At 39.2% G+C, this 20,898-nt stretch overlaps 1 protein-coding gene across 3 annotated transcripts in view; it reads left to right on the forward strand.

The window, feature by feature from the left end:
* Positions 1-10,998, forward strand: part of UBQLN1 (ubiquilin 1) — a 44,034-nt gene extending 33,036 nt beyond the window's left edge. The window contains exons 7-11 of one of the 3 annotated variants that reach the window (XM_024560002.3): positions 2,673-2,815; positions 5,392-5,475; positions 6,701-6,816; positions 7,311-7,482; positions 9,017-10,998. In XM_024560002.3, the coding sequence (XP_024415770.1) occupies positions 2,673-2,815; positions 5,392-5,475; positions 6,701-6,816; positions 7,311-7,482; positions 9,017-9,169 (668 nt within the window). In that variant the 3' untranslated portion in view covers positions 9,170-10,998. The remainder of the gene's footprint in view (positions 1-2,672; positions 2,816-5,391; positions 5,476-6,700; positions 6,817-7,310; positions 7,483-9,016) is intronic. The other 2 variants (XM_024560003.3, XM_024560004.3) reach the window with 2 other exon arrangements.
* Positions 10,999-20,898: the final 9,900 nt, after the last annotated feature.

Consider the following 20,898-nt stretch of genomic DNA (forward strand, 5'->3'; position numbering starts at 1 on the left):
CTTTGGGACTCTCTGAGCTTCCTGGACTTCCTGGAAGTCTATTTCCTTTGCCAGATTGGGGAAGTTCTCTTTCATTATTTTTTCAAATAAGTTTTCAATTTGTTGCTCTTCTTCTTTACCTTCTGGCACCCCTATGATTCATATGTTGGAACATTTAGTTGTCCCAGAGGTTCCTGAGCCTCTCCTCATTTTTTTGAAGTCTTGTTTCTTCATTCTGTTCCAGTTGAATGTTTATTTCTTCCTTCTGTTCCAAATCTTTGATTTGAGTCCTGGTTTTCTTCCCTTTGCTATTGGTTCCATGTATATTCTTCTTTATTTTACTTTGAATAGCCTGCACTTCTGACTCTATTTTGTTACCGTACTCATTTCTGTGAGCATCGTGACTAGCAGTGTGCATCTGATAGGCTGGCTATCTCTTTGTTGCTTAGTTGTATTTCTTCTGGAGCTTTGATGTGTTCTTTCATTTGGGCCGTATTTCTTTGTTTCGGTGCACCTGTTACATTGTAAGGGGCAGAGCCTTAGGTGTTCACCAGGGCAGGGCAAGCTGCATTGTGGTGCTATATGTAGGGGGTGGGGGTCCAAGAGGGAACAATGCCACTTGCTCAGCTCTCTGCTGGCTTTCAGTCACTTCCCCTGCTACCCACAAGCATATTGGGCCCTTCTGGTACTAATTTCCAGGTGGGTGGTTTTGTGGTTGTTTTGTGTTCATTCTAGGACCCTGTGAGTCCCTCCAGTGAACTCTCCTGTGAGACTGAAAGTTTCTCATGCCGTCTCAACCTCCACAGGTGTTTTCAGTCAGAGGTTTTCAGGCTTTATTTCCTGGAACCCTGAGTTAGTTGGCCTGTCTTGCTCCCCAGTTGTTCCTCCTGGTTCATCCCCACACAGATGTTGTATGTTGAGACCTCGCCGGGAGTCCTCTCCACCCTGCTGCCCATCTCTGCCCCTCCTACCTGTCTGAGTGAATGTTTCTTCTTTAACTCCTTGGTTTTGGACTTATATATAAAGTTTGATTTTCTGGCAGTTCTGGTTATTTTTTGTTTTTCAATTTGTTGTCCTTCTTTTGATTGATTGAGGAGGAAAGTATATCTACCCATGCCTCCATCTTGGCTGGAAGTTGGAGTATATATTCTTCTCAATTAGTGTTTTGGGTTTCTTGGGACATGTACATGTATATCCTGAAATGGAATTGCTGGGTCATAAGACAGTTCTATTGTTAATTTTTTGAGGAACCTTCATCCTGGTTTTTAAAGTGGCTGCACCAATTTATATTCCCATCAGCAGTGCACAAGAGTTCCCTTTTCTGCACATCCCTTTTCTGTTTCATATACATTTTGGATTATTTGTTCCTGTTGTGTGAAATACAGCATTGGTATTTTGATAGGGATTGCATTGAAGAATATTTGTGTTTTTTTAAACCATTTAAAAAATGTAAAAATTAGTTTTAGCTCCTGGGCTATACAGAAAGAGATTACGGGTCATATTTGTCCTGCAGGGTATGTTTGTCACCCTGTCTTAGAATATTCTTGGACTCTAGGATGTGGAAGAGAACTAAATAACAACAACATGAAAAAAATAGGAAAAACAACATTATCTTTAAAACCCAGCACAATTATGGAAGCACTCGAGATCTTGCTTCCCCTTGTGTGTTGTCAGTTTGGCTCACATAAACTCTTATAAAAACCAAATAGCAGCAGAATTAGAATCTGGAAAGATAAATGGGAAGAATCAAATGTTTTATGTTTGATAAAATGACAATGCATAGAATGAGAACATAAGAAAAATGAAAAAGCTAATGAGTTAATAAGTACACATGAATTTGAGAAGATATTTGAGTTTATCTAGTCAGCAAGTGGAAATCTGGATATATATTGAACAAGTTATTTAATTTTCAAAAAAAGTTGATTTCACATAAATTTAGCTGTTGCTCAGTAAAACAAAAACAAGGAAAACTAGAGAATAGTAGTAATAAGCAGTTTATACTTCATCTAATTTAATTGTCACCACCAGCCTATGAAATAGAGGCTATTTACCTCATTTTATAGGTGGAAAAACTGAAGTATGAAAAAGCCACTTATTCCTCTAAAATTATATAGCTAGGTTAGATTTGAAACCAGTAATATGACTCCAGACCCTACACTTAGTCACTATGCTGTCTGGTCTCTGAAATGTGAAATGTGTCTGCCATTTTATCAATGAGTGCCAGTATGCAAAGAAAATGGGACGGAGGCCTTCATTTATTTTTTCATTAGTGAGAAGGCTTTTTTATTTATAAGTGTGAGCATACTGAGTGCTCAATATGATTCTAATTTAGTGATCCTGGAGGAAAAGTTGGCTCAGACTTACTCAATTTATGGAATTTTTCAATAGTAATTTGGATCCTACCCAGTTTTTGCTTAAATAGACTATAGAACTTAACTTTTCCATTAGATGTGATTTTACTGTGAATACAACCAGAATGTTTTAAATCCATGAGCCCTCCTTTACTGGTATATGTTGGGCATGTAATTTTGGAGATCTTAGTTTTAAAATTCTTTATTAGTTAAATTGATAAGTAATACATATACTCACTAGCAATTGCTAAAATTATTCACAGTGTACATATGGCTTTAAAACCTTCACTTTTGTTTACATGTCTTGTCTTTGATATGATGTTTGTTTTTTTAAACTTTCAGCTAGTATGTTCAACACACCAGGAATGCAGAGCTTGTTGCAACAAATAACTGAAAACCCACAACTTATGCAAAACATGTTGTCTGCCCCCTACATGAGAAGCATGATGCAGTCACTAAGCCAGAACCCTGACCTTGCTGCACAGGTGAGTTTGTAATTAAATTTGAAAAGGACTGTGCAGTGTGAATTGAAATAACCTAATCAAATAGTTGTGATTTTGGCGTATTTATGTTATGTGCTACATTAATACACCTGTATCTCCACTTTTTGGACAGTTTCTTTCTTTGCAGCCTCAGTTCTGTCATTCATAGTCATATTCAAGTGGCTGTTATAAAGTAGCCTGAAATTGCTGTTAAAGGCAGAGAGAGATTTGTGGGAAAAATGTTCTCAATTTTTCCATTATGGATCACCATCACCACCAAATTTGAATTTATTCATTTATCTTTATGTATTCATTTATCTAACTTGTTACTAGAGAAACCGTAATGAAAAAAATTAGTGGGTCTCCACCCTAGCTGAATGTTAAGGATCACTTTGGGAGCTTCCCATCCTGAGAGATTTTGATAGAGCTGCATTGGATCTTTTTTTTCTTTAAACCCCCAAGTTCCCTAGATTATTCTTATGTACCACTAGGTTAAGAACCATCGGTCTTGGAAAACCTTGGAGAATGTGAGACAAGCCTTGATCATTTATAGTTTATAATTGCTATTTTTAAAGAATGGTTTCTGTAGAGTGTTAGGAATTTTAAATAGATTATAGTTTATTTCCATTTCTAAAACTTTAAAAACTTTTTAAAGATAATCACCTTCTTCATTATGTCAGATGAAATGGTTTTTATTTCTTAAAGTCTGCAACATTAATTGTTTCAAGTATATAGCATATATCTTTGAGCTATAATTGTTAGCAATAACATCTGCCCTCTTAAAATTTATGGAATTGGAAATAGAGAACAAGTTTTTTTATTTTTCCCTCACTGCTTCCCTCTTGCCCTCCCGAGAAGTTTTTAGGTTAATTTTTATATATACTTAATTTTGTATATTGTAGGTAAATTTTATTTTATTCACATGCAGATTATTACACTGACTATATTAGTACTAAATGCCTCATTTACTGTTATTGCACTTTTGTTTAAAATAAATGTGGAATTATGTAAAGTGATCTTATTTGTGTTTTTAAATGTATGTTTGAGTAATAGTTAACGTTGAATGTGCAATCTTGCTTTAAAATTTGGCTTTAACAGGCACATTCCCAGCCATTTTAACTAACAATTCTACATCTAAGAAGTGACTTAAGGATTTCCCTCTATTCTACTTTTACTTTAAAGCAAAATGTTGACAAAGAAGGCTAGATATGAGTGTCTTTTATTGTAGACAATTTAGAAACATTTACAATGTACTGTGGTTATGAGCAGTGTAAAGTTTGTAGTTCTCTATTCTGATTTTGATTTTTAGACATAAACAGGTAAGTTAGGAGAAATATCCAGTGACATGCTTTTTTAAATAACCTGCATTCTGCAAGATAAATGTGATACCTTCATTAATGTGTTCGTAATAAAAAGTTTTGACTGGAGCCAATAAAGAAGCAGGTTTGTTGATCTCAAGTAGGTATTACTGTATTTACTGTGAACCTACTGGTCACTTTGAAATAAATAGTGTATATCTATGAAACATTTGACTTCTGCTTTAGATACTTCTAAAAAAGATTAAGTAATCCACTTTGCAACAAAAGATTACCTAAAGGAGGTAGAGAGGAATTCTCTGTACTTCCAATATTTACATACAATTAGTCTTATATATGGTTAACTACTTAGGGCAAGGATCATTTCCCCCCAACTTTGGGCCAGTAAACGGGCTATCAGTAAATCATTCTTAGTTGACTTTTCACTCTGGGGGAAAACTGATAAAAAATTTGTGTTTTTCAAAGCTATGAGAATTTACTAGCTTCTGGTTATGTTGAGTGTGTATTGTAATTTTATTTTCAGGTATCTAGCGTCATGTTAATACTGACCCCGACTTTTTAATTCTAATACCTATTTGATGGTTAGGGAACATGACACTTTTCTCATCTCTGGTGATAGTGAGGTGCAATCCAAAGGCTAATGTTGGTGTTCTTACATCTTTGAGGTCTTAAAAGTATTTTAATACTTTCCCCAGAGATCTGTTGATGCTAGTCCTGGGCTGATTTTTACCTAGGTGGTTGCTCCATTTCTCTGGCAAGGTGGTTGCTGTTCTGTGGTGTTATTTTTCTGGACCTAATATTAGCTGTTTTGTAGTAGGCTGTTATAGTGATTGCAGATCTAGATTTTCTTTGTGCTTGCTACTTGTGTGTTGAGGTGTCTTAGCAAGCCAATCATGGTTTCATGTGTTGTTTATTCTGTCAGTGTAGCAGGAAATGTATCCTGTGAATGCCAGTTACTCCCATTTTTCTTTCAAGGGCAGGTATCTTTGCTCAAAGAAGAGCCTAAGAAAATGATTGCTTTTAATTTTTAGAATGTTGAATGTCATCATGATCACCATTCTCATTGACAGAGAAGATGCCTTTTGTATTTTTTCTGGAGATCACTCTTGTGGACAGTATCTTCCCTTTCTTTTTTATTCATGTTCTACCTTCCTCCTTTTTAAATGCCAGGTTACGCAGTTGGGGGAAGATAGACTATTAAACAAGGTACATTACTTGTTTCAGATATTTCCAGTTAAAATTGTTTGAACACTTGCCCCATAGATGATGCTGAATAATCCCCTATTTGCTGGAAATCCTCAGCTTCAAGAACAAATGAGACAACAGCTCCCAACTTTCCTCCAACAAGTGAGTAAGAAAAGATGCTAGCTATCTTTGGTAATGATTTGTTTGAAAAAGTTTAATAAACCTTTTCCTTTGCTCTCTGGCTGATAGCAGAACATAGAATGGAGTCTGGTAATGCTGTCAATTCTCAGAGAATTCAGCTTGATCTTAACTGAACCCCATTTCACTGCTGACCTTTTGTTTATGCTTATATTTCTTAAATTCTGAGGAAAGGACTGTTTTGTTTTTGCTTTTGAGGGTTTAGGATTTTGAATGCTTTCTTAATACCATAAACCATTTTCTTTCACTTTATTAACTTTGAAGTACTTCATTGTGTCTATGTTACATATTACGGTTTAACTAATCTTGAGTAACAGGAAAGAGCTACCCTATTCTATTTTATAGGTTTGGTTTTTTTTGTAATGTTGTCATTCCTTGAAATTAATAGAACTCCTGTTTTTCAAGGGGGGTTGATCACATTTCCTCAGACTCAGAATTAGCAAGATTAAAATTGTCCATGTTGTCATGTAAGGAAGATTTTATTATTCAGAAGTACTTCAGCTTGCTGTGATATTTTAGTATTTAAAAAGATACAGAAGTCAGTCTTGGTGTTTTGAAGTCAATCTTGGTAGTTCTAGGCTTAAATGATTCTCAGCCTGTAAACCATTTTCCAGGATTTGTCAGTGCTTTTGATCTATTGTAATGATGTCCGCCTAGCTATATTGGTTAGTCAGGTTGTATATATTGAAAGTAGGGAAGCTGAACTCAGGACGTATGTATTAGCCTCAAATTTGGAGCTATTGTTTTACAGTTTAGTTTACTGGAGAAAATTGTTATATCAGCAACAAATAACACTTGATCAGGAGGAATATGTGGCCTTCCCCATATTACTGTGTTACGTTAACTGTGCATTTGGAGTTGTCTCTTAGAAATAAAACTTTTATCTTCTGTTGGAGAGAGGGAACCGGATGTGGCTTCTAGAGGAACCCCTAATTGTCTTGTATTATGAAAAATGTCTTTCATGATGGATTTGGGAGGAGATCAAGTAACAATTTGCACACTAGGTTTGCTGTCAGAGAGGAGGTGCTTGTGTTTACTTTGGGAAAGGAATTGTGGATTATCAGTGTCTAGCAATAAAGTTTTTTATTTTCTCCAGAAACATAACAAAGACGACATTTAATTTTACCTTCACTGATTGTGATTCCCCCATAACCACTGTTGTTGTTTTTTTTTTTTTTTTCTTTCTTAGATGCAGAATCCTGATACATTATCGGCAATGTCAAACCCTAGAGCAATGCAGGCCTTGTTGCAGATTCAGCAGGGTCTACAGACATTAGCAACGGAAGCCCCTGGCCTCATCCCAGGGTAGGTTATTTGAGGAAGATTATGAAAGTGCATAAGAGTTAACTTTCTCTTTTGGAGAATTTAAAGATGTATTTACTTATTTATTTTTAGAGAGGGGGAAGGGAGGGAGAAACAGGGAGAAAAACATCGATGTTCAGGAGAAACATCAATGGGTTGCCTCTTTCATGCCCCCAACTGAGGACCTGGTCCTGCAGCCCAGGCATGTGCCCAGATTGGGAATCAAACTGGTGACCTTTTGGTTTGTGGGAAGACACTCAATCAGCTACACAAGTGAGGGCTCTCTTGGAGAATTTTAGACTTAGTGTCTTTCTGTCTTTTTTTATTGAGATTGTTTTTAAGACAGAGCTTTCAAATTAAAAAAAAAAAGCTCTTATGTAAAGAGTGTAACTTAGTTAATGTTATGTTAAAATGTCACTGATTTATTAACGTCTGGCTTGATCTGGCCTCTTGTTTTGCAGGAATTTAGGTTTATCACCAATTTGTGCTTTCCCTAGGTTTACTCCTGGCCTGGGAGCATTAGGAGGAAGCACTGGAGGCTCTTCAGGAACCAACAGCTCTAGCTCTGCTGCTAGTGAAAACCCAAGTCCCACGGCAGCAACCGCTGAACCTGGACACCAGCAGTTTATCCAGCAAATGCTGCAGGCTCTTGCTGGAGTAAATCCTCAGGTATTGGTTCTTTTTTTGCTCACATTTTGTATTCCTTAATGTTATAAATCCCCTCCCCCTCAAGAGAAAGAAAGAAAAGAATGTGGCAGTCCTTTAGACTTTGGACTGTAATCAGAAGTACAATCTTAAGAATATTGACTCTAAAGCAGGCATTATAAAATTGTTAACTTTGGTACTATATCAGACACTAAAGGAAATGTTTTGGTTGTAGAGAAGAAATGCTAAAACTCTGCCTTACTTTTTACAAGGTGCCTTTAAAAATGTATTATGTTGAGTTTATAAAGTTTGTCAGGGAGGAATGAGAAACTTGGTTATCCCAAATACCTCCTGATCAACTATATTCTATCTAGGCTTTGTATTTTCATTTAAAAAAAGAACCTACCTACCTAGAAATAGAGGCATAGAACAGACTGACAGCTGTCAGGGATGGGGGAGGGTGGGACTGGATGAAAGAATGTGAAGGCATTATTAGCCAAAAAATATACATGTGTAACCCATGTATGCAGACCACAGGGTCGTTATGGCCAGAAGGAAGGGGGAGCTGGGGCAATGAGGAGGGGGGAAAATGGGGACATCTGCAATAGTGTTAATAAAAACCAAGGAAAAAAATCCCGGCTACCTCATTCCACCCACTACTACCTCCTGTGGTAACTTGTGTTCCACATATACACCTCATAAATATGTCTAAAAAATGTGGGCTGATGATAATGTTCTTGCATCTGGAAACATTTACTGGCTTGGCCCAGAGTCTGCCATTATGCAAAGATTACTACAGTTCAAACCTATTAGAGTAGGTTGCCTCTAAACTTCTGCATGGCAACTCTATAACATGCTTTCTGATTTTTAAGCCTTGTTAAATATAATAAACAGGGCAGGGTTTTATCTTACACAAGTACTTGTATCCTGATTCCTAGCATAGCTTCTGACTCAGTAAATATCCATGGACTTAATAAGAAGAAAAGATTTTAGATACTGGACAGAGTTGTTATATAAAGTTGCACAGTCTGTAGGCTTCCTTCCCCATTATTAGGTTGGCCTGGTTGATTGATCATTTGTGCATTTTTATCTTACCTCATTTATGAAGGAAGATATGACATAGCTGAATTATCAGAAGTATAGTCTTTGGGCCTCAAACTGGACCTCTTCTGAAGACTATGACTGGCCAGTGCAGAAATTGAATCCATATTCTAAGCCTCATTAAAACTTTATAATTTTATATATGAGGACACTGGCTTTTATAATTACCCAGTTGGTCAATAGCTATAAAATAAATCATCTAATTCTAAACTCTTTGCATATACAGATTTCCTACTTGTTCATGAGTTTCTTAAATATTTGTAAAATAAAGGTTGAGGTTTACTAAGCTACATTTTAAAGTATGTGATCTATTTGACATGACTAGGTATGAATTAGACTACTTAAAATAACAAAATAAAGTGCTAGTGGACTTTTAAAGACATTGAGAAAGCTTTAAGAGGTAGGCCAGTGCTTTTGTAGCTCTGAGTTTTGGTTATTTATTTATTTTTCTTTAAAGCTACAGAATCCAGAAGTCAGATTTCAGCAACAACTGGAACAGCTCAGTGCAATGGGGTTTTTGAACCGTGAAGCAAACTTGCAAGCGCTGATAGCAACAGGAGGCGATATCAACGCAGCTATTGAACGGTTACTGGGCTCCCAGCCATCATAGCAGCATTTCTGTATCTTGAAAAAATGTAATTTATTTTTGATAACGGCTCTTAAATCTTTAAAATACCTGCTTTATTTCCTTTTGACTTTTGGAATTCTGTGCTGTTATAAACAAACCCAGTACGATGCATTTTAAGGTGGAGTGCAGTAAGATGTGTGGGTTTCTCTGTGTTTTTGTTTTTGTTTTTGTTTTTGTTTTTTCTTTTTGTGGAACAATGGGAATCAATGCTTTTTCATTTAAGGCTACTGCATGCATCAAACACTTCTGCATTTATTGTAATTTTTAAAAAATATCACCATTTATAGTTGGGTGAACAGATTTTTGTCCTGCATCTGTCCAATTTATTTGCTTTTTAAACATTAGCCTATGATAGTAATTTATGTAGAATAAAAGCATTAAAAGAAGCAAATCATTTGCGCTCTATAATTTGTGGTACAATATTGCTTATTGTGACTTTGGCATGTATTTTTTGCAAACAAAATGCTGTAAGATTTATACTACTGACAGTCTTACTTTATTTGTATACAATATATTATGCACCTTTGGGACTGCATTTCTAGAAACATACTGCAGTAGATTATCTGAGCAAAACACTTGTAACCAAAAAAAGTAAAGATAAGGACATACTTTGAAGTATTTCCTAATTGTGTAGAATCTTACAGCATCTTTGATAAAACATCTCTCAGCAAAAGTGCCAGTTGGTCAGGTTTGTTGAGTAGAAAAGCTGATTCTGGTTATCTCTTAAGGACATTTAATTGTACAGACATCATAATGTAACATTGTGTCAACATTCACTGATTGATTGTAAATTACCTTAATTTTTGTGCTGACTGAAGGAGCACTGTAGTGTAACCCAAAAGTGCATTTGCCTAGGACTTTTCAGCTTCTCCCATAGGTAGTTTAACAGGCATTACAGTTTGTAATTGAAATATGTTGCTTTCTCTGAAAGTGTCTTGATGCTTCAGTTATTTTTAATCACCATATAAAAATAGAACTGTCTTTTGGGTTTTCAGATTTCTTATGCACAGGCAATACATGAATTTAAAATGATTTGTGATCTACTTGTTTCTGAAGTGTTTTGGTAGTTTTATTAAGGAATAGTTAAATATTGTGCTTTTCAGAGCCTCAGAGAAGGGGAACTTGAGGGAGGGGGCGGGGATCTATCCTGGATTGGGCCAGCCTAAGTAATACTGGCAACCAAGATTCTGTTAGGATTTCTGTGCTTATAGTGTAGTAAACAAGTATCATTCAGGGGTGAAAAAGAGCCGTTTTAACAATGTTGAGTACATTTGACTGTTCTACAGCCTTTTTCTTTCCTCTCCAGAAAAGTTCTGTTTGCCTAACTCTCAAATTGTTGGTGTGGTACATTCCTTTAGGACCAATTAAAACATAACTTTGGGGTCAGTAATATAATTGGGCTGACTCTGGTTCAGTATTCTCTTAGGTCATTGTAGTCTCTCATGTACAGGAAATTAAAATGTTGAAGTTACCTAAAATGAATTCAGACCAATAAAATCACAGGAAATACAAGTTGAATTCCATTACTTCTGTAAGTTGCTTGCTGTTAAAAAGGGTCAAGAGGTCAGGGTATCCACCAGCTGGTGCACTGTTCTGACACTTTCCCCAGGAGGAAAACCTGTGTGAAGGTCAAGGTGGAGGCATGGCTAGAAGGCGTTGTTAGGGATGATGTTCATGTGTCTTTGCTCTCTCTACTTTATGCCGCAGTCTGGTTTAAAAACTTCTGTAAATGGTGGTATACAATGTGGGATAGTGTCATAACTAATTTGACAGTTTATTAATCAAAAATAACAATAAATCTCTAGCTTTTACACTTGGTTTGTCTTGCCTCTTTTATAGAAAGAAAAAGATGTCTTTAAGACTTGATTTACCTCAGATTTTATCATGCTTTATATTATTAATTTTTAACGTTTCCTCAGTTTAAATGTGTGCATACTGTATTATGTGTTAAAAAGATAGCCAACTGGGAAGTTAGGTGACCTGGGCTCCGCTTGCTTTTTTGGGTGCCCAACATGTCTTTATTATGGAGGTGGTGGTGAGGCCTGTGTGGCATACTGGACTGGGTGGACGCTTAAGGACCTTTCAGCTGCTGCAGTGGTATGATTTTTTTTTCTGATGTTTCTATTATGTTTATCCTGGATCTGAATATCTTTTAAGGGGTTCAAAATACTTAAAATTCTAAAAAGCATTAAAAAGACACTTTGAATACTATGGGCTTAAATTGTTCTCATTGGATTAATACAAATTGAATAAAGAAAGTAGTGTGAAAATATTTCAGGATTTTATTTCCCAAGTGAGAGATTTATGATACTGTGGTGTCTTCAGCTGGCCTCTTTGTGTTCAGAGGAGTTTGACTTGGCTTAAATATAATAATGAAAGGGGTCTTTTGTTTTTGGAAACATCAGGCAAATTACAGCAAAATAGGACAGAAAAATGTCACTGACATTAGTGATAAAAGTGAAGTTAGGCCATGTGTCTCTGTGCTTGACCAAAACAAAAAAGGTTGTGTGATTAAGATAGGGAAATACTGCGTGCTAAACTTAATCTCTTAGAGGTTAACATTAAATTAAACATGTTAACGTCAACAAGAAGTCTTGTATTGAAGAAATTTGTTTAAAGTTGTTTAATCCAGCCTTTTCCTGTCTATAACTTAACTATTCAAGGTAATGCTATTTCCAATGAACACACTTTGGGAAAACTATGCTTAGCAAATCTCTGCTTGTGTGGTATTGTACATGGTATTATTCTCTTCTCTGGAATTTCATCCATCTTCTTCAGCTTATATGAAGTCTACATTTCTTCTGGGCTCAGTTCTGTTGCTAAACAGTGATTGATTTACTCTGAACTACTTAGCCTTTACTGTCAACTGCTGTACTTTGTCCCTCATTGACCTTACAGTTTTGGTGGGCTTTGTTTTCTGCTGAAATTTTCTTCTCAGTTACTTAAACAACACTGTGTTTTCCTCACCTTCTTTGTATCTTTCCTTTAATCAACCATAAGCAACCATTGCCTCAGAAAGTCAACGGTTATTGAACATCTGTCCAGTACCAGGTTCTTTTCTAGTTGTTCAAAGTATAGCAGTAAATAAAACAAAGTTCTGTCCACATGGAGTTTACATAGTAGAATCTGGGGAGACAGACAATAAAGAAAACACACGTACATACTCTGTTAGCCACTGACAAGTGCTTTGTTGAAAATTAAGGCTGGTTCAGAATGGAAGACGGTGTTCTTTCTTTATATCGAGCAGTCAGAGAAGGCCTCAGCGAGAAGGTGATGTTTAAATAGAGACTCCAACAATATCTATCTGGGATTGTGAGTAATTTTCCAGGGAAGAGTGGGGCAGCTAATGATAAAGCTCTATAATGTGAGTGTCTTGAGTATGTTTAGAACACAGGGAGGTTGGTATGACTGTGCAGGGGAGAAGGTGGTTTAAGGAATATGATTGGACAGGAGCACAGGAGTGGTTTGGGTGTTTGATGTGGAGGACTTAACACCCCGCCATTTGTGTCCTATCCCCAGAGTTTCTGATTTACTAGTTCTGGGGTTGGAGGAGAATTTCCATTTCTAACAAGGTACCATGTGAGACCTACAGACCTACTGAAATAGGGTGGCCAGGGTGGAAGCAGAGGGACCTTAGGAGGCAGTAATCTTGGTGAGAGATCATACAGCCTTAGGCTAGGTTGGCAGCAGTGGGGGTGGTAAGAAATCAGATTTGGGGTATGCTTTGAAGACAAAGTCTTTACGATTTACTAATGGATAAAAGTGTGAAGGTAAGCACAAGAGAGATCAATTATTGAGCAAGGCAAACAAGGAAGAGAGGCACATACGAAGAGGAGTGTAAATCAGAGGTTTAGTTTCGATATGTTAAAGTGGGATATACTTAGTGTGCATATAAATGCACAGAGAAGAAGAAGGCAATTGGAGGAGAGGGTCAGGCTATAGACAAGTTATGCAATTGCCAGTGTATGAGGGGAGACCCGAAAGAAAGTAGAATTGTCTTCTGGAGGGCAGGCCCCTTGTAGTACAGGCTTTCCCCACTAGGTGAGTGTTCTAGGAACCCATCTGTGTCAGTGTACCAGCTGGCATTGTTGTGAGAGGCTGCATTCCACTTCAGTGAAATTTTTTTGAAGGCTCTTTCATTGTGTTTACCCATTTCATGATGCGTGATTTACAAGTACACCTTCCTACACTGTGCCTGGTGTTAAGCGGTTTTTGACCAAAACCAGTATGACCCCCCATGCCCCACCCTCCCTATTCACCTGATCTCACGCTGAGCGACTTCTTTGTTTCCCCAGAGGAAAAAAGTCCTCAAAGGGAAATATTTTGCTGATGTGGAAGAGGTGAAACAAAAAAGTGGCAGAAGCACTAAAAGGCATCAAAATCAACAAGTTCAAACACTGTTTTTGAGCAGTGGAAAAACCGTCTTGATAGGTGCATGGCATCAGATGGAGAGCACTTTGAAGATGACTGAAGTTTGAACATGTAAGAATAAGTACACAATTTTTATAAATAAGTTCTGTTTTGGGGGGCTCTCCCTCGTATATAGCTGGCATTTTAAAGCCAAAGAATAAGATTGGTGGCTCTCAACCAGAAGCAGTTTGCCCCCAGGGGGCTTTTGGCAATATATGGATACACATTTTTGACATCATGATTGGGGCTATCGGCATCTAGTGAGTGGAGGCTGAAGATGTTGCTAAACATTCTGTGATGCACAGGAGTCTCTCACAACAGAGACTGAGCTTGGCTGAAGTGTTAAGGCTAAAAGCTTTTCCTCTAAGATCAGGGACAAGACAAGGATGCTCACTCTCACCACGTCTGTTCCACATAGTATGAGTAGTCCTAGCCAGAGCAATGAGGCTAGAAAGAGAAAGAAAAGGCATCTAAAACAAAAAGGGATAAATAAAGCTATTATTGGTAGCTGACATGATAATATATATGGAAAACCCTAAAGACTCCACCAACAAACTATTAGAACTAATTGTTGAATTCAGTAAAGTTGCAGGATACAAAATCAAGATACAGAAATCTGTTGATTTTTTCTCACCAGTAACACCAGTAACAAAATAACAAAGGGAGAAATTAAGAAAACAATCCCATTAACACTTGAATCAAAAGGCATAAGTTACCTAGGAATAAATTTAACTTAGGTGAAAAACTTGTGCTCTGAAAACTGAGTCATCTGCAGCCTTCTTAGCCATCCATCCAGATAGTTTCTGCGGAGGAACGTTCAAGCTTAATGCAAAATTTGATGCAGATCCGTTGCTCTACTCACCCATTTTGAATGCGACGGCCTCCCCAATGCGCTTGCTCACTCAATGCCATCTACCACCCCCACTGATGAGTACAGTGAAGTTGTCATTGTTCATACTTGTTCATTCCCATCCACTCTCCTTGGCTGCCAGGTTGCATCAGTGCCGCACAAACCATTCTTGTTATGTTAATAATGGCTGGACTTTTTCCGGACAGACCTTGTATATCACGTTAAAAAGTTTTTTCACGGTGAAGAAAACCAACGAAGAGAACCTACTGTGTGAGGGAAGGTATTTGCAAATGACACATTCAATAAGGGGTTAATATCCAAAGTACACGAGGAACTCATGCACCTGAACACCAAAACCCCTTAATCCAATAAAAAAATGGCAATGACTTGATTAGACATTTCTCCAAAGAAGACATGCCAACAGACATGAAATGCTCAACATTACTGATCATCAGGGAAATGCAAATCAAAACCAGAATGAGAACCCACCTCACACTGGTGAGAGTGGGTATCATCAAAAAGTCAACAAATAAGTGTTGGTGAGGATGTAGAGAAAAGGGAGCCCTCTTAACACTTGGTGGAATGGCAAATTGGTGTAGCCAGTACGGAAAACTGGCTATTCTTCAAAAAATTAAAAATAAAGCTGCCATGCAATCCAGCAATATCACTTGTGGGTTTTTATATGAAGAAAACAAAAACATTAATTTGAAAATATATATGTATCCTTGCGTTCACTGCAGCATTATTTACAATAGCTGAGCTATGGAAGCAACCAAGGTGTCCGTTGAAGAACGGATAAAGATGTGTACATATAAAATGGTATATTATTGAGCAATAAAAAATGAAATGTTGCTCTTTGCAACAAAACAGGTGGACCTAAAGGGTATTATTGTAAGTGAAATAAGACAGAGAAAGAAAACTGTATGATTTCACTTACATGTAGAATCTTTTTTTTGATATATTTATTGATTATGCTATTATAGTTGTCCCATTTCTGCCCCTTCACACAACTCCATCCTGCCCACCTCCTCCCTCCCACATTCCTCCCCTATAGTTCATGTCCATGGGTCATACTTATAAGTTCTTTGGCTTCTATATTTCCTACATTATTCTTACCCTCCCTCTGTCTATTTTCCACCTATCATTTATGCTATTTGTTCTCTGTACCTTTCCCCCCTCTCTCCCCCTCCCAATCCCCTATTGATAACCCTCCATGTGATCTCCATTTCTGTGGTTCTGTTTCTGTTCTAGTTGTTTGCTTAGTTTTCTTTAGTTTTGGTTTTAGGTGTGGTTGTTAATAACTGTGAGTTTGCTGTCATTTTACCGTTCATATTTTTTATCTTCTTTTTCTTAGGTAACTCCCTTTAACATTTCATATAATAAGGGCGATGATGAACTCCTTTAACTTGACCTTATCTGAGAAGCACTTTATCTGCCCTTCCATTCTAAATGATAGCTTTGCTGGATACAGTAATCTTGGATGTAGGCCCTTGCCTTTCATGACTTGGAATACTTCTTGCCAGCCCCTTCTTGCCTGTAAGGTCTCTTTTGAGAAATCAGCTGACAGTCTTATGGGAACCCCTTTGTAGGTAACTGTGTCCTTTTCTCTTGCTGCTTCTAAGATTCTCTGCTGTTTAATCTTGGGTAATGTAATTACGATGTGCCTTGGTGTGTTCCTCCTTGGGTCCGGCTTCTTTGGGACTCTCTGAGCTTCCTGGACTTCCTGGAAGTTATTTCCTTTGCCAGATTAGGGAAGTTCTCCTTCATTATTTGTTCATTTGTTCATTATTTGTTCAAATAAGTTTTCAATTTTTTGTTCTTCCTCTTCTCCTTCTGGCACCCCTATAATTCGGATGTTGAAACGTTTCAAGATGTCCTGGAGGTTCCTAAGCCTCTCCTCATTTTTCCGAATTCTTGTTTCTTCATTCTTTTCTGGTTGGATGTTTCTTTCTTCCTTCTGGTCCACACTGTTGATTTGAGTCCCAGTTTCCTTCCCATCACTATTGGTTCCCTGTACATTTTCTTTTGTTTCTCTTAGCATAGCCTTCATTTTTTCATCTAGTTTTCGAACAAATTCAACCAATTCTTTGAGCTTCTTAATAACCAGTGTTTTGAACTGTGCATCCGATAGGTTGGCTATCTCTTCCTCGCTTAGTTGTATTTTTTCTGGAGCTTTGAAGTGTTCTGTCATTTGGGCCTTTTTTTTTTTTTTTTTGTCTTGGCATGTCTGTTACTTAAAGAGGCGGAGCCTTAGGTGTTCCCCAGGGCGGGGTAACGCTGGTCACTGCGCTGTGACGCTGTACGTGGGGGAGGGCCGAGAGGGAGTAATGGCTCCTGCTCCACTCTCCACCGGATTTCAGCCACTGCCTCCGCTACCCACAATCAAACTGGGCCCCTCTGGTGCTGGTTCCCGAGTGGGTGGGCTCGTGCACGACCTTGGCCCCTGTGGGTCTCTCCAACGACCTCTCCTGTGAGGCTGGGAGTCTCTCCTGCTGCCGCCCCAACCCCCACGGGCGCTTTCAATCAGAGGTTTGAGGCTTTATTTCCCCTGCGCTGGAGCCCTGCGTTATGCGGTCTGCTTCCCTTCCCGCCATTCGTCCTGGTTTATCTGTGCGTGAGTGTGGGGCCGCAGGGTCTGCTAGTGGTCAGACTGCCTGCCCCATTCGTCCCACACTCCGCCAGTCTCGGTCCCACCACGCAACTCCAGTCCTCTCCGCCCCGGCTGCCCATCTCCGCCCCTCCTACCGGTCTGGATGAATGTTTATTTTTTATTTCTTTGGTGTCGGACTTCCTTACGGTTCGATTTTCTGTCAGTTCTGGTTGTGCGAGGAGGCGCAGTGTGTCTACCTACACCGCCATCTTGGTTCTCCTTACATGTGGAATCTAAAAAACAAAACAAAAATGAATAAACAACCCACAGATGTAGAGAACAGGCTTATGGTTACCAAAGTGGGGAGAAGGAAGGGCCAATGGTTGAAATTTTAAAAAATAAAGATTGCACAGATCTTTTTAACAAGTGGTACCAAAAACCCACAACAAAATGTTGATAGTGCCAAGGCTGAGAATTTGAGGCTAGATGAATTTCAAAGGGAGAATGTTGATAAACACACTCTGTGAAGACTGAGCCCTGATTTACTCCAACCATGTTCAGGGAGATAGAGGAAGCCAGCAAAGGAGGTCAGCAGGCTGGTAGTGAGGTGAAAACTAAGAAAGGTCTTGAAAGCAAGTGAAGAGACCTTTTCTCAAGGGCAAAGGTGGTCAGTGAACTGTATTAAGTGCTGTTACTTGAGATGCTTCTCATGGATTGGATATTAAACTTAAGAATTTAATAAAAGGAAGGACTGTCTTCGATGATAGAGTTTTCATAGAGTTGATGAGGGTAAAATTGTGGTTAGAATGGACCAAGGAGATATTAGCAGAGTTTCGCAGTGACGAGAATCAGAGAAATGGGGTCAGTGGTGACTGTGTAGAGAAGATTGCCTTTTATATTCTTTTAAGCTGGGAAGTACTCAACAGGATGGGGTAAAAGTAGGCTTACAGTTGTGAGCATGTGAGTTTATTATTTATTAATTATTATTTTCCATATGAATAACTGTAAACCTACATCTGCCCTACCCGGTATACAGCACGTTTGTGTTCTAATGGCAGTGATCCTGTGTTGGGGGAGAGGGACTTGATTTAGGGGGAGAGTAGGAAGTAATTATTTTCTAGCAAAAAATACAAAGAGAAAGAAAGCAGTTATCACTAGCTTTTGATCCCCAGAATAGGTTTAATAAATAGATGAATAAACAAGCACTTCCTGACATGAACTAAAATGTGAGGGAGAAAGGTCTCTTTTTCCCAGCTTAGAGCGGCCTCTCCTTGTTAGTAGGAGTGGCACCTTCCCAGCCCATCGGAACAGCTGTGTGTTCAACCCTTTCAGACGTGGAGCGACAGCCCAACATCTCTGCTTCCGTGAGATTACACATGATGTGCTTGAGAGTTCTTGCAGAGCTGGGACAGTGTGATGAAGCACATCCTCAGACGGAAATTTCAGTTCATACACGTTAGCAGCTGCCTTTCAGACTCCCTCATTATTGGGTAACCTGTCCCACATCCACAACCCAGCCCGTCCTAAACACTCCCTGCTTGGAGCAGAGCTAGGTGCACAGAGGGGGTCCCAGTATAATTTCTCTTAGAAGACCAAAGCTGAATGTGGGACCTAATTCTTTAATGGGATATAAAAAGTAGCTGCTGTGTATTCAAGGTAGATTTAAAACAAAAACAAAACCAAAAGCTATATAGGCACATTCTCCACTCGTAGTACTTTCGAGAAAGTGAAGGGACTTTCCTCTGTTGTGGTACAGAGTGCTTTATAACAAAATACCCCACCACTTGGTGGCTTAGAACAAAGTCAGTCATTTATTTTATTCCCAAATGAGCAGTTTTGGCTGGACTTGATGTGAACACCGCTGGGGCAACTCGACTGGGTCTGGAGAATTTACTTCCAAGGGGGCTTGCTTGCCTGGCCGTGTAATTGCTACATGCCTGCATCGGGGTGCAGTGGGTGTCTCAGTTCCACTCCACATGAGCCTGTCCACAGGGCTACTTGGTAGATGGGTTTCAAGACCAAGTCTTTTAAGAAAAACGAAAGTTGTCAGTTTTTTTTTTTTTTTGAGGTCCAAGCCCAAAACTGGCCCAGTGTCATTTCTCCCATACTGTAATGGTCAAGCAGTTTCGGCTTGCCCAGAGTGGAGGGCCATAGGTCCTGCTGCTTGATGGGTAGAATTTCAAAGAATTTGTGAATTTATGACTCTCTTAATCTACTACATACTGTCATCCTGGAAGGGGAAAAATGTTGGAGCACAGTTTTCTTCTCCAATGTTCGCTTTTTTCCTGAGGCAGTAGTGACTACCTGGTTGTTGAATATTGTGGAAGGAACTAGGTACACTTGACTGAGCCCCTTTTACTTGGGAAAGTGTCTGCAAAAGGTGGCATGCATTCTAGCATGCTGTCCTAGCACAGGGTAATAAGCTAGGTTCAGCTCTGTGGTTCTCTTGTTTGCTAAACTTTGTGCTGATATGGATGTAACAGAACTCACTATTGTAACCATTTTAAAGTACATTCTCAGTGTCCTGCAACCACCATCATCAACCAGAACTTTTTCATCACCCAGAAAGGAGATGCTGTAGCCCGTAAGCCATTAATACCCTTACCTCTGTGCCCAACCCCTCGCAACCTCTCGTCTGCTTTCTGACTCTGGATTTACATATTCTGGATGTTTCATATAAATGGGGTTGTGTAGTATGTGGCCTTTTTTGTGCAGGTTCCGTCCCTTAGCCTGTTTCCTGGCTCATCCACGTTGTAGCATGTGTCAGTACTTCCTTTTCTTTTGCGGCTGAACGATATTCCATTGTATGGGTGTGCTGCATTTTATTCATTAACCTGCTGATGGATCATCTGGATATTGTGAATAACGCTGCTGTAACATCTGACTTGACCTGGTCAAGGGCTGGGGAGAGGTGGAAGGAGACCCTGGCAGTGATTAAGGAGGAAGACTTCAGACAAACTCAGAAGGGGTTCATAAGCTCCCGCACAGTCAGAATAACAGGGGTGGGAGTTTCTGTCCTATGGCCCCACTCCCTCAGGCTCCAGGGGCTGACAAGGATAGCGAGAGCTAATGTTTGTTGGGTAGTTTGTGTGTTAGGTTTTGGTTTTAGCACTTTGCAGGTATTATCTCAGTTATCACAGCCTTATGGGACAAGTGGTGTCCCCACTTGATAGGGGAGGGAAATGTTTAACCTGAACTTTCTGCAGTGGAGGGGGGCAAGGTGGGAAGTCCTGCTAGAAGGGGTCGTAGGTAGTATTTGCAGGGTTGAGGAAATCTTTCATTGGCATCTGTTTTGAGCCATTTCAAGCAGTTCTCACCTTCTCCTTCTTCCCTGGTCATAGAGGCTGGGCAAGGGTGTGGCCAGGCCTGGGTGGGAAACAGCATTCCACCGCCCTTGATCCAAGGATGTGACCCTGGGCCGCTTGCAGGGGTTCTCAGGACCTGGAGAGCAGCTTGCACTTGCTGTATCCCCCCTGGGCCACCAGAGGGCAGTGCTTCTGCACACCTTGGCCACCCTGAGGCCTTGCTTGGGAACAGAGCAGTAGTACTCAACCCCACCAGACTCAGTGCCTTTTTAAAAAACAACTATTAATATTTTCTAACGTTCCCTTTAATAAAGCTTACCCAAGCAAATAATACATATGATGCCTTAACTCTAAGGGACAAAAGGGAAAGTAATGTGTAATAAGTGAATGGGCTTCAGTGTGCAGCGGCTGCACTAGTAGTTGAGTGTTGGTGCCCATCGGTGGACCCCGCATGAAGAATTACAGATGCAGGTGGGCGTTCGTGTGTTGGATTCACGACAAATGCGGTGCGATTTTTCTGAAATGGTAAACAACTCTTGTTAGTTAAAAACAAAAT

The sequence above is a fragment of the Desmodus rotundus genome, chromosome 1 (genome assembly GCF_022682495.2).
Source record: "Desmodus rotundus isolate HL8 chromosome 1, HLdesRot8A.1, whole genome shotgun sequence".
Lineage (NCBI taxonomy): Eukaryota > Metazoa > Chordata > Mammalia > Chiroptera > Phyllostomidae > Desmodus > Desmodus rotundus.